Genomic DNA, 20,891 nt, shown 5'->3' with positions numbered 1-20,891 from the left:
AAAGACACAAAGTATAATATACAAATAATAGTATAAAAAAAGTAAATAAATAAATAGAAATAACAGATCTAACAAAAATAAATAAATAAATGCAACAGAGAGTTCAGTCAAAATTAAAGAATTGTTTATAGATTGCCTGGGTGTTAGAGCTTTTTATTATTATTATTATTATTATTATTATTATTATTATTATTATTATTATTATTATTATTATAGGTAAATTCTAAAGATTAAATATACTTTTCAAATTCCAATAGGAAGATTTTAAAATTTGGGTGTCTTTTGGTATATTTATTTTTATGTATAGGAAATTTTCCAAATAAAATTAACAAATGTACAACAAATTCTAAATTGTGAATACCATGTTTAAAATATGTAATTACATTTTGGGATGTTATAGTTATCTTTTCATTACATTTGGATATGATATATTTTTCAATTTTGGACCAGAAATTAGAGGAGTGTTCACACAGAAAGAATAAGTGTAGAGTGGTTTCAGAGCAAAAATGACAAAAGTTACATATTTCTTCCACGTCAGAAAATCGAGACAAAATAGTGTTGGAGGGATATACGTTGTGTAAAATCTTGAGATGTATAATTCTAATTTTGTTTGTAATACAGTATTTATATGGTAATGTCTGGTGTAGATTTTGGTTTGAGCGCCATTGGGGCTACGCAATACGTATTGCACAGTCACGTACGTCGTTTCCATGGTAATACGTCATCAGCACTCGACCAAACACTGCTGAGGCGCGAGTCTCCAAAGCGTTCAAAACCCATGACTTAGTGTTTTCAGAAGCCGTATTAGTGCATTTTAACAATAACTATGACTTAGTGCTGTGCCGTAACGGGCTTCTGTGAGTGTCTGCTGACATGACACAGTCTGTCGTAGTCCAGGGTGAGTTTAATTCTCTGAAATAACGCTAAACGTTCGTTAGCTAACAGTGTCAAAGGGCTAACAGCTGGAAGGGATGTAAGATGAAATTCATTAATGTACGGAACCTTCTTTATTTAACGACTTATTGCGACCTGACATCAGTCTGTTAACTGTGAACAACTAAAAACGTTCTTTTCAACCTCACTGACTAAACCTTGAATCCGTGTTGTGCAGTTGGACAGTGTGGTAACCAGGTTGGCTGCAGGTTTTGGGATCTGGCTTTAAGAGAACATGCACATGTCAATAAAGTAAGTAAAGAAAACTAATCAAACCTACACTGTGACGGTAGTTCATCCACTGGGTAGGTGTAGAAAAGTTAGCACTGCCTACATTACTAAACGAGTAATCACTCAATTTTGTAATTAAATTCAGATTCAGAATACCTTATTAATCTCAGAGGAAATTGTGATTAAGTCAATAACATATTACTTGTGCCAGTACAGGAATGCTTCATGTAATTAGAAGCCTTAGATTCTCAATATTTTTGCTATTTGGGTATTATGGAAATCATGAACACTGAAACACAATCATAAAGTCAACACATATGAGACATATGATTATTCGTGGTCCCTTGGTCATATTACAAATCACAAAACTGTCTAAGTGAAAATCATGGACTGTTTCTAATCCTGTAGTCCTCACTCACTTGGTTGTTGTTACTGCTGAAAATTGATGTAAAAGCTATACATGTTAAGTAATTGGTAAATTAGTTGAATGATGATTTCATGAAAGCTCAAGTGAAGCATACAAATAATATGTGATCAAGGATTAAATTGTCTTGATCTGGTCTTTTTTTTGCCTCAAGCATAGTATGAGACTAGGATTTCTTCATATCACTATACCCAACGAAGAGCCATTTATTGATATTGAACACATAAGTAAAAATATATTTCTGTTCTGCCTTATAATCAAAAACTGGACATCAGTGGCTTCAATACAGAATAGAAGAATAGAATAGAAGAATAAAGTATCTTCTATTCTGTTTTGTTTTCCTTCATATAGCATGTTTGAAGTGCTGTGTGAACAATGTTGATACAAAGACAATGTTACTTCATTATATATATAAATTCATTAATGCAGAAATAAATTATAGTGTAGATTAAACATAATGATGCTGTGGACCTATACTCAAGGAACTTTTCTCTATTTGGACCTCCTTAAATCATAACTGACCATTCCTGGACTAAAGGAACATGAATAATCATGTTTCACATGTTGTGACTTTATGATGAATTGTTTCTTATTACTCATGATTTCCATAAAAATACCTAAATAGCAAAAATATGGAGAATCTAAGCCTCCTAATGATAGCATGTATATGCAGTATAACAGTGCTTTTCAACCTTGGGGTCAGGACCCCATATGGGGTTGCCTGGAATTCAAATGGGGTCGCCTGAAATTTCTAGTAATTGATTGGAAAAAAAAACAAAAAACTTACTGATAAAAAATATATGGTAAGTTGAGAGAGACAATCCCAATACATAAAAGACATGACAAACTGTGAAGCTGAAACTGCAGCACTGTGGTACTGTTTATCTGTCAAATGTTCATTGTGGTCAGTTTTAGATGCTGCAGCACTTTCATAATTCATAGTTTGAGTTCTTGTTTGTTCAGTATTAATTGTCAGCCTTGTAAATCCAAGCTGGACTGACTGTACATATCCTGACCAAGGAAAATCCAATTCTCCCTTTGTGCAGTAATCTACACCTGGCTTTTCTGCCTCCATCCATAATAATATACATTATATAGCCTATAATGTTATCTAATTTTTTTTTTTTTTTTGGCAATATAGTTTTGCAAACTATTACATGATCAAAACAAAAAAATTTTAGCAAAAAAAAAAAAAAGTCTCCGTTTTGAATGTCTGGGGTCGCTAGAAATTTGTGATGTTAAATGGGGTCACAAACAAAAAAAAGGTTGGGAACCACTGCAGTATAACATGCCTATTCTGGCACAAGTAATATGTTTATGACTTAATCAACATTGTGGGGGTGTCTATGATTATGCTTAGAGGGATCGCCAGTGATCCGGTGGATGTCCAGGGGTTAATGATATAAAAATAGTATTGAAATATGACATTTCTGTGTGTGTCATTCAGCTGCTTTGTACTCCTGAATGGAGACAATTATCACATTTGACAAAGTAGATTCTAATTAGTTCCAATAATTATGACAAGGCAGTCATCACAGTCCTATCCATGATCATCACTGATATCTTACACTTGTCTGTTATTCAGAAGGGACTATACGATGAGGCTCTCAGTAGTTTCTTCCGAAATGTGGATTCAAGGTAATCGCCTGTTTTCAAAAACACATAGGCTCAAACTTGAAGCGTGTCACCCGTGCTGCTCTAAAACTGTCTTGTGTCTGTAATGTCATGTTGTTTTGCAGGAAAAGTGATGGAGGAGCAGTTGGTGTTGGTGGGAGAATCCAACATCTGAAGGCCAGAGTAAGTTCTTCGTAACATCAGAGGAGTTTGAGAAAGTTGATTGTTTTTTTTTTTTGTTTGTTTTTTTTTTTAGATTGTAGCCTTTGCAGTTCTAATGGTTTCTGTGAAAGTCAGGGTCAGTGTGAGTGTTTGATTGTGGGTAATGGATGGCTGAGGTTAAGGTTGAGGTCCTCTGGTTAAGGTTACAAATCCTATAATAACAGGGACATGTCTGAGCTGTTCTCATGGTCACGTTTGTGAATCTACAGGCGGTACTCGTGGACATGGAGGAGGGTGTGGTCAAAGAGATCCTACAGGGTCCGCTCAGGGAAGTGTTTGACAGCACGCAACTCCTCACAGACGTCTCAGGTTCAGGCAACAACTGGTGAGAGACACAATCTCCACAGGACACCGGGTTACAAGAACACATGGCTCCAGGAAAATATTGCAAAACACATTCACATGTTGTTATTAAACTGCTCACGAGGTGTTTAGTAACCATTTTTCTGAAATAATGTATAGAACCACATTCCTCCTATTATAATTACACTACATGATTAGAATCCTAAACTACAGATTGTTTTATTTTAATGTCTCCTAATCTGTTAAATAATTACTGGTGGGCCAAATAAAACCTGAAGAGGGAATTCAGACAGCCACTGCAGAAAATAATACCAGTGTATGTGCTTCTCTGGCACAATGCCTGGTGAAATGCTGGGGAGGAATTAGCAGCTTAATAGACAACAGCTGTTATGAGAAAAGTGTGGTGAGTGAGTGATGTTTAATCCACTATGTCTACTGTACATATCCACTTTAATATGGTCATGTGCAGCCTCTAAAATGTGTTGGAACTGTAAATGGAGAAACCTTTATTGTAAATTTAAATAACTTGTTTTTGTGCCGTAAACTGCTTTAGAACTGTTGCTATCTATATTTTTGTAACTGATTGATATATTGATTATTTGATTTGATTTGATGAAACAATTATTTGTATAGATGAAAAAAATAGAGAAATGTGAAAAAGACATGCCTAAAAATGACAAAGAACTTGTCCTTTATTCCAGAACCAGCTGAAACAAAAAGTATGAAAGTAAAAGGATATATAAAAAATATCTATGTAGAATTAAAAACAATAAAAGTATAATAGTTTATATAAAAATATCTATAGATATAAACAACATTACTTTATATATGTGCCAAGTTTGAAGTAAATTGAAACGAAATTGATCTTTTTATAGACATTTGAAATTTCACCCATTATAAGTAAATGGGGAAAAAAAAAAAAGATTTGAAAAATTCATAAAAAAAAAAAAAACATTTGACCTTTGACCTACTTTTCCTAAAATGTAATCAGATATATTCTGGGTTACTGGCATTCTATAAACCCAATTTGGTTTGAATTTAACCTATAGTTTTGCTGCTAAAGTGTTAGCAAACATAGAAACAAACAAACCAAACCAAACACAATACCCCTTGCCTCCCCTTCGGAGGCAGGGTAATAACAACAGTATAAAAGTACATATAAATATATCTATTAATACAACCAACAACAAACAAGTCAAATTACATCTACAAAAAACATGTGCTCTACAGTCTTCAACACATTTGGATCCAACTCACTAACAACTGAACATGGAACTGACATCCAACTTTTTTCAGTTGGATATATATAGATAAGATAGACATATATTCTTAATGTTTGCGTTAAAGCTTCAAAGTTTAAAGAAGTAAGTGATGGTTCCAGTGTAGAAAAGTCAACATATAGACATTTTCTGCCTTTTTGTCCTCGTCTCTTCTGAGCTACACTCCATGTTGTTTGTATTGATCCCGGCGTCATGTGCGTCACAATATGAATGAAAAACAAAGAACCAGATGCAGAAGTTGGAGTCGAATCAAGCTGATGCAGTGGAAAAGCACCATATGGTCCTTGAGTTAGTCAACCGTAATTCAACTGAAGTTTGATATGATTTACTTTTTTGTTGATGAAAATGTGCAGGCACTGTTATTTCCCCATAAAATTTCTCTTTGGCACTGCCTTTATCTCAACAACCACCAGAGCCAAATCCAAGTAAAATAATTCTGGAGATAAACAACTTTGATGCAATTGTTGAACTCTGTCTTTTCTAATTAAAGTTTTCAGTATTCATTTATTTTTACTTATCAGTTTGCTGTTTGAGGTTTGGGGTAGTGGGTGGAAGCTGGTGACAAACTAAATGTATTTGTGTAGTTGCAATGCATTTTATGTATTACTGTTTTGTCTGAATTTGTATTTGTTCTTTGTAATTGTGATTTCAAATGACATGCTATATCTCAAGGGGCAATCCTTTCAGTGAATTAAAAAATAAAAGTGTGTGATTGGAGTCAGTCCTCAGGACACTTTGTAGATGTTTTGGATGGTTTTCCAAATTTTTGTTCACATATAAGATACTAAAACTGGTCCAAAATAAAATAAAATTATACATGTATTATAGAAAGAGATACTTTGTCTGGTCGAAGGATCACAAAGCTCCACAGCCAAGCACCAAAGTTTTTCACAAACTCAGGGAAAATTCTAGAACCCAAATACCATCTACTGTAAGTTCTTTGAAAACAAGGTAAAACTCTGCGCTGCAGTGCTTAAGTCTGTTGAAAATAAGAGTGAAAAATGCACTGTTGCTGTATCATGTATTTATCTATTTAACCACCTGGTGTGAAGGTACTAATGGAACAAATGGGACTGTAATCTATGAATTCAAGGATGTATAACCTTACATATGAACCACAAATAAACATACTGTACCCGTGGCCCATTTTATTTTCACCTCAGCTGATGTTTTTAAAATCCTGTTGTGTGTTGTTGTTGTTTTTTTTGTTTTTTTTGGCCAGGGCTGTTGGTCACATGATGTATGGCTCAGCCTATAGGGAGCAGATCGTGGAGAAGCTGAGGAAAGCAGCTGAGCACTGTGACTGTTTGCAATGCTTCTTTCTCATTCACTCTATGGGAGGAGGTGAGGCCCAAAAACACTGTGACAACACCCAACATCAACATTACAGATAGTTATCATTCCATTCCCTGGACAAAAGCTTATTTGAACAATGGATCAGACATCACACAAACCTGTATTTTAGGCATTTGTTACAGTAATTATGTACGAAGCTTAGTTGTTATAGTGTTAAATTAAGAAAGTTGCACATACAAAGAAGTAGATAGTTTTATTCATACAGCCTTTTCCTTTTACTCAAGGTACGGGCTCAGGCCTGGGGACCAGAGTGCTGGGCCTGCTTGAAGAAGAGTTCCCTGAGGTGTGTCGAATCGTCACATCCATCTATCCGTCTGCAGAGGACGACGTCATCACATCTCCGTACAACAGCGTCCTGGCCATGAGAGAACTCACAGAGCACGCAGACTGTGTGCTACCTGTTGAAAACCAGGTCTTCGCCACTTTCTTCTCCCCTTCTCTCCCCTCTTCGCTCTCTCTTTCTCTCCTCCCCCTTTTAGAACACCTTTCACTGGAAAACCTAAACCAGTGGTTTCCAACCTTTTTTGGCTCATGACCCCATTTTAACATCACACATTTCTAGCGACCCCAGACATTCAAAACGGAGACTTTTATTTTTATTTTTTTTTAATGTGTTTGTTTTTGATCATATCATGTGATAGTTTGCTATACTATGTTGCAGATAAATGTTAATTTTAGATGACATTTAGTCTATATAATGTATATTATTCTGGACAGAGGCAGAAAAGCCAGGTGTAGATTACTGCACAAAGTGAGAACTTTATTTTCCTTGGTCAGGATATGTACAGTCAGTCCAGCTTGGATTTACAAGGCTGACAATTAATACTGAACAAACAAGAACTCAAACTGTGAATTATGAAAGAGCTGCAGCATCTGAAACTGACCACAATGAACATTTGAAAGATAAACAGAACCACAGTGCTTCAGTTTCAGCTTCACAGTTTGTCATGTCTTTTATGATTTGGGATCGTCTCTCTCAACTCACTATATGTTTTTTATAATTTTTTTTTTTTTTTTTTTTTAATCAATTACGAGAATTTTCAGGCGACCCATTTGAATTCCAGGCGACCCTACGTGGGGTCCCAACCCCAAGGTCGAAAAACACTGACCTAAACCGAACCACCACCACGCAACACCCAGCTGTAGAGCCCCTCTCTGTTTGGTCCCCTCTCCTCACACACACACACACCAATCTACCATGACGAATATGTAATCAGTATCTGTTTTTGTCTTGTCCTACTTGTTCTCATGTCTTTCACATGTTTGGTTATGTTTTCACCTCTTGTCCCACTGTCTTGTCTTATGTCTGGTTTGTCCCACTGTCTTGTCTCGTCCTGTCCCTGTACACTTTCCTCTATATGAGCCCTCTCTCTATGTGTATGTATACAAGCAAGGAATGGATGAACATGTGAATATAAAGTTTGAGACTGTTACTTAAACACAAGCTGTAATTGAAAATAAAGTTGTCCTCTGAAGAGAGGTGGTAGCGGGTTAAAAAAAAAAGAAAGAACTAGAAAAGCACTTGGAGAGCGCAGACCTCCGCCAAGACAGATCACCCCCCACCCCACCCCACCCCCATCACTAGCAAAATTCATCCTTTGTTCCTTGTGCCAGTATCAACATTTCCTGAAAATTTCATCAAAATCCTTCCATAACGTTTTGAGTTATCTTGCAAACAGACAGACAAACAAACAAACCAACCCCCCCCCCCCCCCCCCCCCCCCAACACACAAACAAACAGACAAACCTAGATGAAACAAGAAAAGCACTCAGAGAGCGCAGACCTCCGCCAAGGCAGATCAGCCCCCCCATCACCACTAAAATTTAATCATTTCTTCCTTGTGCCAGTATCAACATTTCCTGAAAATTTCATCAAAATCCTTCCATAACGTTTTGAGTTATCTTGCTAACAGACAAACAAACAAACAAACCCCAATGAAAACACAAGAAAAGCACTCAGAGAGCGCAGACCTCCACCAAGACAGATCTGCCCCCCCATCACAACTAAAATTTAATAATTTCTTCCTTGTGCCAGTATCAACATTTCCTGAAAATTTCATGAAAATCCGTCCATAACTTTTTCAGTTATCTTGCTAACAAACAAACAAACATGCACGCACGCAAACACACATCCTGGTGGAGGTAAGCATAACCTCCGCTGTTCCTTGGCAGAGGTTAAAAAGAAAAAAAGAAAACCAGATCTGACCTTTTTGAAAGTGACTTCCATTTATCTGTCATTCGTATTTGTGTGCACAGGACAGAACTCATTGATGATAACTAGGCTCTGTCCCCCTTCTCTGCTCCTACAGTCACTGGTCGACATAGTGAACAAGATCAAACACATGTCTTACAGCGGGAAGGCAGGGTCTGTGATTAAGACAGACAGCAGCATCATCTCTGGACGAGGAGGTGTTAGTGGAGCTGAGAAGCCCTTTGATGCTATGAATAACATTGTGGCGAACCTGCTGCTCAACATCACCAGGTACATTAGGAACGTTTACTCTAATACTGTTCCCATCTATCTGTCTGTGTCTGACTGTTCACTTTATTACTGGACATACTGCTGCCGGATCGACACATCTGTAATTTCTTTTATTTTATTTCATTTGTCGTGACATTGAATTCTTTTTCTTTTTTTTTCTTCTTTTTCTTTTATTTTGTTTTCTTCTCCTTCTTCATAATATATAATAATAATAATAATAATAATAATAATAATAATAACAACAACCGTATCAAGCTTCCAGTTCTGGAGAATCATTGATGGGATCTTTATGAGTTAAGTTGATAAAAATGACTCGTTGAGATTAAAAATGGTCCTGAGCACAACAGCAGCAGCCAAATGTACAGAAAGTAGAAATTTCAGCTATACATCCACACTAAAAATGTACATAAAACACATATAAACTCTAAAACCATAAGTTCTAAAACCATATATGAAACACTAAACTAAAAGCAGACGTATAAAACACCATTGTTAATTTAAAAGGTACTAAAAGTAAAACAACAATGTTCCTTAAAACATCTCAAAGCATAACCCTATTCAATCAGTTATAAAATCATTTACATCCAGATTCATCCTTTTTTCTATTCAGTTAAAATGACTTTGAATGTATTTAAAAAGACCAGTTCCTTCAGTTTTATCTCCTTCTGTAGGTTCTAAACTGTTCAGTGGAACCAGAACATGTAAAAGCTTTCTTTCCCAGTTTGGTTCTGACTTTTGGAACACAGAGATAACAGATTGTGGGATTGAAGACTGTGATTATTGAAGTTATTTCAAGAGATATAGTCAGGTAAATATGAGGGAAAACAGAAATAAAATACATTTATAAATAAAAGATTATCAATGTTTCAGTCTGTGTGTAAAAATATCTGTCCATCCAGATCAAGCCTATAAAACACAGTGATGAGTGCGAGCTCTGAGGCCTGTAACAAACCTAAGAGTGCCGTAATATCCGGTATGAAGGACCTGTAAACTCTGATGACGCATTCATATAAATAATGTCTCTATAAACCAGCACAGACAGTTAAACATTACAGTGGAACCAGCTTTTTGAAGTAAATTTAGAAATCTGATTTTAGTGGTGTAGAAAGGAGGCTTTTAAACCTTGTTCTCAGGTGCGAAAGGGTTGACTGCACTGATCAGAATTCCTAAAAGAAGCTTCTACTAAAAAGCTGCTTTTTCAGCCAGCTGAGGGTGTGGTACAGGGTCAGGATGGCAGCACATTTTCCACATACACTGCAAAAAATCTAAATCTTACAAGTGTATTTTTCTCATTTGTAGTGAAAATATCTCATCACATTTAAAACAAGTGTTCAGAGAACGCAAACCTCCGCCAAGCACCCCGAATAGTGTGCATGTTTGGATCAGCGATTTCTTTTTAAATTAAACAGTTTCAAGGTTGTTCCATACAGCAGAAAAAGTTGAAGCTTGGTACCAGTCATGTGTATGTCAAATTATATTAAATTCCAATCAGTATTTGTTGAGTTATAATGAAAAATGTGTGGTAAATGGGATTTTCAATGTTAAATGTAAATGTCCACAGAGTCCACATTCCACAGTGGATGTGGACAATTTAGTGCCAGATACAAGATATTGTTATAAGCTACAGATGTGTCAAATTGGAGGCTAATCGGAGTCGTTTTGAATATTTTATGAATTTTCGAAAATTGCTCAATGATGAGAGATAGGAAAATTGTAGATTTTGTGACCTTGCTGTGACCTTGAACTTTGGCCTACTTGGCCCAAAATTTAATGGATTCGTCCCAGGGCCTAGGCCTATCTGTGGGTAAAATTTGGTAAAGATGGTTGTAATAGTTTTGCCGCAAAGTTGCTAACAAACAAACAAACACACAAAGCAAAATGATCACAATACCTCCTGGCGGAGGTAATAAGACATAATCACCTAAAGAGTAACTTTTCAGGGAGATAAAAGAACTTATTTTTAGATGATAGATCTTGAAAATATTATTTCAAGAAATCTTACCAAGATTTTTTTCACTTGTTCCTTTGGCCGATTTTTTGCTTAATTCAAGATTTTTTTGCTTAATTCAAGCAAAAAAATCTGCCAATAGAACAAGTGGAAAATTATCTTGGTAAGATTTCTTCAAATAAGATTCTCAAGATCTATTATCTAAAATAAGTTTTTATATCTCACTGAAAAGTCCCTCTTTAGGTGATTCTGTCTTATTTTAAGTGTGATAAGATATTTGGACAAGAAATGAGAAAAATACACTTGGTAAGATTTAGATTTTTTGCAGTGCACTGTGTTTAACCTCTTGAGTCTGAACAAAACAGTCAGTGCAGTAATGATGTGTTTGTGAAGTGAGAAGGTGCCTTTTCCTGCTAAGTCACAGCCCACAGTGTTCCTTTCTAAATGCCCCTGTTGTTTCTGTCTTCCCGTAGCTCTGCCCGTTTTGAAGGCTCCCTCAACATGGATCTGAATGAGATCGCCATGAACCTGGTGCCTTTCCCTCGGCTCCACTACCTGGTGCCCAGCCTCACCCCTCTGTACACTCTGGCCGATGTCAGCGTCCTCAGCAGAAGGTCGGTTGTCATGTCTCTGTGCTGCTATTTTAACCTCCCAGTTGTTTTGACCCCTGCGGAGTTCTAAGTGTTGCACTCATATCATCTTTCTGCCACTCATCATCTCCATGTGCGAAGAGGGAAACCTTTTCAGTGATGAGGTCATCAAGTAAAACTGTAAAACTGACTGATTTACAAAGCTACTGAAATGTGACCGGGACTAAACATATTACAGAGTGGGAAGAGTGAAATGAACGGTACCTGTGTACGTAACTACTTTTGTTAGTGTGGAATTTGGGTGATTGAAAATAAAAAAATAAACATCAACTTGTATCAGGAATTTAATTTTTGCAGTTCAGTCATAAATACTAGAATGTTCAGCTCTAGACCTTCAGGCCTGTGGCAGGAAAAGCTCCATTTGATCCACCAAACCAAACCAAGCACCAAGACACCCACCCACATCCTGCCCAACAACAGCTGCCATGAAAGTGGCCTTGTGTGAGCCACGCCGGCCTCCTCCGCTCCATCGGAGCTGCTCATTGGTCAACAGGGGTGCCGTTTGTACTCCCAGATGTAAAAGTCTGCGACTGTATGAATGCACAGCACAGTGTTCCTTAAAAAATATCTTGCCTCCTCAGCAGAACCTCCCTGGATAAATAAAGGTTAAAATTAATCTTTCTGTAGCATTGCCCCCTTTGCCCCCAATCTTACGTAGGTTAGTGCCTTAAGTGTCTGCACCGCCATTTAAGTGGAGACGTTATGTATTGAGCAAGCATATAACAAATGTCACAAAGGAAAATAGGTGTGAACATTACATTTGTTATAAGTGACGTAGCAAAGGCATGGTTTGAAGATACAATACCAAACATAGAGCTTTATTTCTATTCAACGGCGTAAGCATTTCATCCTACATATTGAGAAAATAATTCTTAACTCTTTCAGTGCCATGGGCCGATTAAATCGGCTTTACGAATACGACCTTTGAAGTGCCGCGGGCCGATCAGATCGGCTTTGGAGAACACGCCGGATGTTACAGAGCGGTTTCCTGCAGGATTCTTCAAATATTATAAAAACGACGCGAAATACTGAAAAATTCTGTGGCACTTTTAAGGCTTTTAAGGCTTATTAGCCCCTTAACTGTCTGGCACCGAAAGAGTTAAGTCTTATAAGTGAGTTGTTTATAGATTAAATCTGTTTTGAAAGCAATCATTTCACTCATTTACTTGTGATGTAACATTGATCATTCAGTGAATTAATTTGGGTGTTAAATTTTTTTATTATATGACGATATAAACTGTCGACTGGGGCATAAAATTAGAAATTACTGCTTCAACAAAGCAATTTTGTATTTGTCAGTATGGATTAAACAGCTTCACTGCAGACTTTTTTCACAGCACACATTTTGACATGTAAAATAAAAAAAATAAAAAATAATCACAAAAATCATGCCAAGCAAAAGTGTTCCTTTTAGTCCAGTAAACCATCATGTACAATTCCTGGTGCACCTAAAAGGCATGTGCCCATTTGTAATGACACCGATTACACCTGTGTGTTTTTGTAACAAGTACAGCGCAAAAAAAGGGGTGTCTAAAAACGAGATAAAAACGCAAAATCTGAGGAAAAAGGTACTCAAAACAAGGGAAATATCTGTCCATGCAGCAAGATAATTTCACTGGACAAGATTTCTTGAATTAAGATTGTTAAATCTAGAAATAAACATGTCTACAGATGTATGAACACTTAAAATAAGAAATTTATGTTCAACCAGTGACCCCCAGTTTTAGTTTGTGTGTTGTTTTGTTTGTCTGTTGATAAAACAAATCAAAATAAAGTATAAAAAAAAAGAAATTAACTCTTAAAATAAGATAAATTATCTAACACTTCTAAATCTAAGTTTTTTTTAATCTTGGTAAGAACCAAATAATTTGCAGTGTACGGATGCACAGATCGGCTACACTCCATTCAGTTCTATTGTTTTCAGTTCTGTGTGTTATTAAGTAGGTTTACACGTGTCTTACCTGAATTGTGTGGCCTGTGTTGTGAAATGTGTGCCTCTCAGAAGGTAATTACATTAAGTTTGGAAACTAAAGTATATTTAGTTTCAGTCAAGTTCATACCTGCTAGTAGTCAGCACTAGTTGTCACATTCACACCTTCATCTTCTGAACCGCTTTGTCCTCAAAAGGGTCGTGGAGGTGTTGGAGCCTATCCCAAATACATTTCAGGCGAAGGCGGGGTTCACCCTGGATGTGTCACCACTTCATCACAGGACTGACATATAGAAACCAACAACCAATCACTGTCACATTCACACCTGTGGGCAATTTAGATTAACCAATTAAGCTATCAGTGCATGTCTTTGGATGGTGGGAGGAAGCTGGAGTACCCAAAGTGAACCCACATAAACACAGGGAGAACATGCAAACTCCACACAGAAATCACTCCACATTATCACTAACCACAGTTATTTTATATAACTATGATAAATGCTTCCATTCAACTCTAAGAAAAACAGATCAGAAATGTCATATTTAATCAGGACGGTGCTGCAGTGGTGAGAATTGTCTCCTCACAGCAGGTTTGTACTTGTCAGTGTACAAACCTGTTAGTGTTCCTTTCTGTTAGTGTTCTCTCCATGTCACCACCCAAGGACCTTCACTGTAATAATTAACTGGTCGATCTAAATCACCCATAGGTGTGAATGTGAGAGTGAATGGTTGTTTGTCTTTATATGACATTGATGCCAACTTGGCACTTTTGTAGCTAGATTTAGCAACTTTTCAGTCTGCCCTGGCAACTTTTTTCAAAGAGCAATAAATTTAGCTACATTTAAAATTTGTTTGGAGACTTTTAGTAACTTTTGAAAAGTGACTCAAATACTAAAACATACATTTTTCCTCTAAATGACACCAAATGATTTCCTGTGTCCCAGTCGTATAAACCCACAGTCTGTCTGTAGATGGAAAAGTCAGTGTTTCACACTTAGACACTTTGTTGGTATATTTAGTGATTTTTCAGACCCCTCTAGAGACTCTTTATCAAAAAAATCACTAGTGACAAATCTATCTCCTTTTTCTGGTGTTATTGGAGACTTTTGGAGACTCTGACCTGAAAACACATATTGTTGTTTGTCTAAAACAAATCATTGAATCTAAATCAGTTCCACTGACATTGACAGTTTTCTCTATTGTCTCTTTTTGGTCCATTTAGATTGTTAATGTAGACTGAAAATTAAAAATGTTCTGGTTCAAAATGTTCATGTTTTACTGTGACTTGTTGTCGGCTCCTATGTGGACCGTAAGGTTATAAACCAAACCAAATTGAAGAAAATGAACCTGAAAACTAAACAAACAAATAAATAACTAACCTAAGTAACTCCGCCAGTGTCTCTTTTGGGTCACTTAAGCTGGTCCCCAAGCCCAGATAAAGGAGGACAGTTTGAATTTGGACATTAAAAAAACATGAATTAACAGAGTATAGTTCATTTGTAGTTCTAAACATATTTAGGGTGTTTTTATACTCACTTTTTGTCTCTAAGACAATGTGATTCCTCTCTCCAACACCGTTCAATACATTTACATGCACACTTACAATTATGCAAATTAGGCGATGATGTCCTCTAGCGACTTTTAGGACAGACAATAGATACTTTCCTTACTGAGGAGTTGGAAACACTGTATGTCAACCCTGTGATGAACTGCCATTAGCTATAGTACGTGTATGCAGTATACTTTAAAAGAATTTTACACTTTTTCTGTACTATAGTAGTGGCATTAAATAAATAAAAAAGCCAATTAAGTCATTCATAATTTTTTATGTGAGTTAATCAACCACAAAAAAATATTGTAATTGTTTCATCCCTAGTGTGCTAGCGGTTAGCATGCTAGTGGTTAACAACATAACAAGAAAACAAAGCAACCAATTACATCATCAAATCATTATCATCTGCTCGTGGACCAGTTGTTATTTGAACCCCTTGATGTCAACTGTCGCAAATTTGCATCAAACCCAAATTTCCGTTTGTTTTATGTGTTATAGTCAAATTAACAATCTACACTTGATGTAGCATCTGCTTGAAAGCAAAAACACCAGTAATTTATTTTTTAAAATACTTTTATATAAATTCAGGTGTTAAGGGGTTAAACATTACCAACAATTTCAAGATCGGTTCATCCACAGGAAGAAGTTATGATATATTTTTGAGAAAATGAAAAGCTATAGGCAACTTGAAATTAGAGGAAATCCCTTTTAAAGTGTAGCACAGCATGTATTCCATTTCTTTTATCTATAAATTTGTTTTCTCTGTTTAGTGTTTTGCTGTGAGGTCCTCTACAGAGCTGTCTTCTCTTTCTGCTCCTTCCAGACTGGATCAGATGTTCAGCGATGCCTTCAGTAAAGACCACCAGTTGATCCGAGCCGACCCAAAGCACAGCCTGTACCTGGCCTGTGCCCTCATGGTCCGCGGAAACGTGCAGGTGTCCGACCTGCGTAGGAACATCGAAAGGTGAGAGTGCTACTTTCCCACTCGGCCTCGGCCTGAAGTGCCGGTCAACCGGCCCCGTCAGACCCAAAGATGACCTTCAGGCTCTCTCCCAAATAGTGCCTCCATTCAGCCCTGACAGCAGTGATTCATGACTGCACCATTCACCTCCCTGCACAACCTGTTTTTCTGTGGTGTGTAGTCAGGAATAACTGAAACAGAAGCTGGTGTACGAGCACATGTTTGTGCATGTGGAGGGGAAAGCACACTAATGTTTCCTGCCAACACCATGTAAAGGCATTTCAGTTGTTTTGGATGCAGCGATGTATGTCCGTCAGTTCCCATTACATTTACAGCCAGTTGTAAAGTCAGATTTATTTGAAACCTGGGTGGTAGGTTACATGTTATAATTGAAATAATGCTGATGCAGGGATAGTGGAAAGTTCTTGGTTGATATGATATTTATAACACAAATTTCCACATTTTGGCTGATAGCTAACACTGGTAGCAATGTTAATTTCTTATAATGCAAATTAGGGGATGATGTCATTTTGCAACTTCTAGTGACTTTTAAGACAGACTATAGACACTTTCTCTACTAAGGAGTTGGAAACACTGAGTATGACTTTTGTCATTCATTCATTAAATATATTAATGAATGAATAAGATGATGAACATGAGGCTACAAAACAGTCGATCACAACTGAATGACATTACAGTGTCTTCCATCTTCTTTTATACAGTTCATCAGTGTTACTGAAACTTAAATATGACTTACCTTTAAACCTTAGAGTTTGTATCCAGACTAAAGTGTAGGTAAAGAGCTCATGACCTGTTTGGTCTGTTTCCTCCAGGCTGAGGCCTTCACTGCCCTTTGTCTCATGGAATCAGGAGGGCTGGAAGACAGGTCTGTGCTCTGTGCCTCCGGTCGGTCATTCCCACTCTCTGCTGGCGTTGGCCAACAACACATGTGTGAAGCCCACGTTTGTAGACCTGAGAGAGCGCTTCGCCAAGCTCTACCGGAAGAAGGTGCAGTTCTACACAATTTCTCTTTAACAAGTACAAGCGTCAAATTCTGGGTTTGTAGTAATGATGTTACAGTTGTCTGGAAATGAAAAAATAGGACCAATGTCCCTGTATCTCCCTGTCATGTTCTATCAAGAATCGCAACCCAGCTGAATTTGCGAGGTTGTCAGGTTCTGTTCTATGTTAGAGTCCTGTGGTCTGGATGCAGGAGACCAGTCTCCCAATAGAAGTGGGTGGTACTTTCACTGGAGGAGAATTCAACTAATTAAATGCAATGCTCAACAGTAACTATATTGATATCTCTAACCATTTCTGTGTTATAATACATCAAAATATGAACCATTATGAGTAAAGGAAAATTTTAAATATTTTTAAAAAATTTAATTCTTAATTTTCTCAAAACTGTCTGTGACCAAACTTTGTAGACATTGTCCCAAGGAAACTATGTGTAAAATTTGAAATGAATCATAGTTTTGTCAGAGATGTTTGAAGAAATCCCTAATGAAGACGATGCTGGACCCAGCGCTTTCACAATAGCTCATGGCCTGTTGGCCCATAAAAATGGGTTTGGAGTCCTGAAGCAAGTAAAATTTGTGGGGAAAAAAAGTTAATTTCTGAAATTTAAAAAATCTAAATTATTGAGAAAATCATTTTAATATCGGAAAATATCTGAGAATCTGAGAATATCTCATAAATGTTCTCAAAAATGGTATAGGTTGATTCTCAGTCCGTGCGCTTGGCCAGAACTGATGAACATCTGGAGTCGGTCTCTGAGTGTCTCCTACTGTGCTAAGTCCAAACGCTAATATCTGACCCTTATACCAGGTGCTGTGTGTGCATCAGGAACTGTTAAAATGCAGGGAGTGAATTTCTCTATGGGATAGTAAAGTGAGTGAACCTTTAACCTTAACATTTTTGTTCCGCCGTTTCCCAGCTCTGTAATTTCTTTCTTCTCAGAGAGAACAGGAAAATTTCATGCAATGCTCTGCAAAAGTCTTAGGCCTTAAGTTTGCTGCTTTAGTAAAGTTCTAATAACCGTACATGTCAGTCTCTGCATCAAGATACAATTGGAATTCAGCAGAATTCTGGTAAATTATATTATAATATTTTTTTTGTTGAAAACTCACTAAACATATTGTTTAAAAAGGCAGTTTCTACAGAGCTGTGTCAAGTATGTAGTGTGACCTCCCTTTGCAATGAACATGTCTTGAATTCTTTTGTCCGGAACATGAGATTAACTGCACTAATCTGCTTTACAACAGGTTTCATTCAACAACTGTGGCATGTGTCTTATTGTTTGGGCTCTTTTTGGGATCAGAGGTCACACTAAATGATGACTCTGACCTGTAAACAACATTAACTTGGGATTTTTCACATGTTGTTTCAGTACTGTTTTCTTTATTTTCCTTTTCTATCTTTTCATATCTTAATAAAGAGGAAATAAATACAAAGCATCACAACTCCACAAAAAGAGCTAAAGGTGGCTCCACAGGGCTCAGCTACATCTGTCTTCCACATCTTCCAGTTTTAGGTGTTAAACATGTACCATTGAACACACACACACATACATACATACATATATAGATATAAATGTAGATATGGATTAATTTGATGACTAGTCAACATTTTGACAACTGCAATATAAATACATACATACATACAAATAGATAACTAAATAGGTGTTGAGCCTTCACCCATAGATAGCTGGGATAGGCTCCAGCCCCCCCACGACCCTCTGGAGGATAAAGCGGTTCAGAAGATGAATGAATGAATGAATGAAATGCTGAGCTCCTTGAAATGGGCCCAAGGCACAGGTTGCCCACCCCGGTCCTAGACAGACCCACAAGCCTAAGATGTGTACTACAATATGAATTGGCAGAGTAACATCCCTTACATTTTCAGGGAAATTCAAATAATTTTCCTTTGAAAAATATACGGTAAAGAAAAAAATAATAATTAAGATTTGTGGCAGTAAGGTTTTTTTTTTTTTTTTTTTTTTTTTACATCGGACCATTCTACTTTACCATTAATACTACACAGAATCAACATGTACTTACAAGAAAATGAAAACTATTAGAGATTATCTTTTTTTTTTTTTTTTTTGAAAGATTCTATATTTAACAAATTATTCATTTTAATTTTTGTGATTTTAGTAACAGTAAAATGAGGCAGAGGTGGTTCCATAATGATTCTAAATACACCCGGCTCAAGCCTTTTCTAATAATGACATGAAATGACACCTATCACATTAAAACTATTTAACTGGTTATTCAAGTAAACATAATCAGTCAGTATAGTTTATGTCAAAGTTACTCTGATTGCAGATTTACTGATGGTTGTTATCTCCACGGATCAGGCAGATGGCAACGTTTGGTTGGAGGTCTTGGCTTAAAATGGGATCATTGCTGTAAATGTTTTGGTGCCTGGCAGGTTTAAATTCTCTTTTCTGCATCAGTGCAAATGTATTTCTTTGTGGGGGAGCTACCTTGAAATTCTCTATGCAGGAAAAATCCTGGCCATTTACATAGATGAATATGTTCTTAGATGTTCAGTACATATTTTAGAATATACATAATATGGATTTTCACTTTGATGGACAAACTTACAAAAAACTGTTTTCTACACATTTAGACAGTTTTACATGGACCTATTTAAAGAAACTGAATGAACTACATTTGGAAAAGTTGTGAATTTTTGATTTGGTACAAACCAAGAAAACAGCAAAAAAACAGGAATGACTAGAAAGTTTTTTTTAGACTGCAGTTGTCAGTCTCATTTTAGTTCAGGTTCCACATTCAACCCAATATGATCTCAAGTGGGTCAGACCAGTAAATTAGTAACCAGTGACAACTCCAAACTTTTCCCTATGTTTTAAGGAGAAAAAAGTAAAATCATATTATGAAAATGTTTACATCTACAAAATATCCTTTAAAAAATGTGAATAACCATGAACAAACTGAAATGTCATGAGAAAAGTTTAGTTTTAACAATATTATGTCTCAGCTTCTCATTCACATGTGCATTAGAACATACAAATACCAGTGGATCTACAAATACACAAAACTTTTCATCACAGACAGAATATTGGTCATATTTAACTTACTTCTGTTTAGACATTTCAGGGTGTTCATATTTGTTCAGGTTATTCAAATTTTTTGTGAAAGGATAGTGTGCAAATATAAACGTTTTTATAAAATTTCAAAAACAAAGGGGTAAACATGTAGTTGTCATTATTTATAGGTTTTTATGATGGTATTTTATTGGTCTGATCCACTTGTGATCACCTTGGTCTGAATGTGGAACCTGAACTAAAATGATTTTTACACTCTTGAGTCTTGATTGTAAATATCATCAGTATAATTTTTGCATTTCACAAATTCATCCCATGGGCCAGTTTTTGTCCATTCTTGTGGGCCAGTTTTGGCCCATGGGCCCTATGTTTGACACCCCTGCGTCAGATATTTACAGAAAATGAATGTTGTTTTATCTGTATTATTTCTGTCTTTAAAGAATGAACACAAAAATATAAATTCTTTGTTTTCTGTTTGGAAGGCTCACTTACACCACTACCTGCATGTGGAGGGCATGGAGCAGAGCTTCTTCTCCGAGGCCATGGCCTCTCTCAGCTCCCTGATTGAAGAGTACCACCAGCTCGATGCCACCAAGCGGACCCTGGTACCTGATGCACCCAGACTGAGCATCGCTAGATGAAGGTCCACTCTGTTACACAACGCAACCAACCCCTGTCTGTGTGTCATTATTTAAACAAAAAAACAGCTTCAAACACACTCAAATGGTTTGTATAGAGTTTTATAAATTATATAAACTGTTATCATGAACCTGATTTATAACCTGATTTCAATTTTGTTCTGCCTGAAAAATAAACAGGAACAACATGTAAAAGAACTGAACAGAGTCGTCATATTATCAAAAGTATGGCCTGTATCGGCTCCCTGACATCTGTAGTATTAGAATACGTAAAATAAGTCAATGTGCTGTT

The 20,891-nt window shown here is 36.6% G+C and overlaps 1 protein-coding gene across 2 annotated transcripts; it reads left to right on the top strand.

The window, feature by feature from the left end:
* The first annotated feature begins 741 nt into the window (after window positions 1–741).
* Window positions 742–20,783, top strand: tube1 (tubulin, epsilon 1). Of its 2 annotated transcripts, XM_030127962.1 has the most exons (12): window positions 742–898; window positions 1,112–1,185; window positions 3,174–3,226; window positions 3,328–3,385; window positions 3,634–3,749; window positions 6,230–6,351; window positions 6,588–6,775; window positions 8,673–8,845; window positions 11,267–11,407; window positions 15,749–15,889; window positions 16,720–16,894; window positions 20,444–20,783. In XM_030127962.1, exons 1-12 carry the CDS (start codon window positions 874–876, stop codon window positions 20,600–20,602), a joined length of 1,425 nt encoding a protein of 474 aa, XP_029983822.1. In that variant the 5' UTR covers window positions 742–873; the 3' UTR covers window positions 20,603–20,783. The 2 variants fall into 2 exon arrangements, with proteins under 2 accessions (XP_029983822.1, XP_029983823.1); XM_030127963.1 differs by lacking the exon at window positions 1,112–1,185 and having other exon boundaries at window positions 20,444–20,780.
* Window positions 20,784–20,891: the final 108 nt, after the last annotated feature.

This window comes from Sphaeramia orbicularis, chromosome 24 (assembly GCF_902148855.1).
Source record: "Sphaeramia orbicularis chromosome 24, fSphaOr1.1, whole genome shotgun sequence".
Classification (NCBI taxonomy): Eukaryota; Metazoa; Chordata; class Actinopteri; order Kurtiformes; family Apogonidae; genus Sphaeramia; species Sphaeramia orbicularis.
Note: the sequence above shows the minus strand (reverse complement) of the source record. Positions and strands in the feature narration are given on the sequence as shown.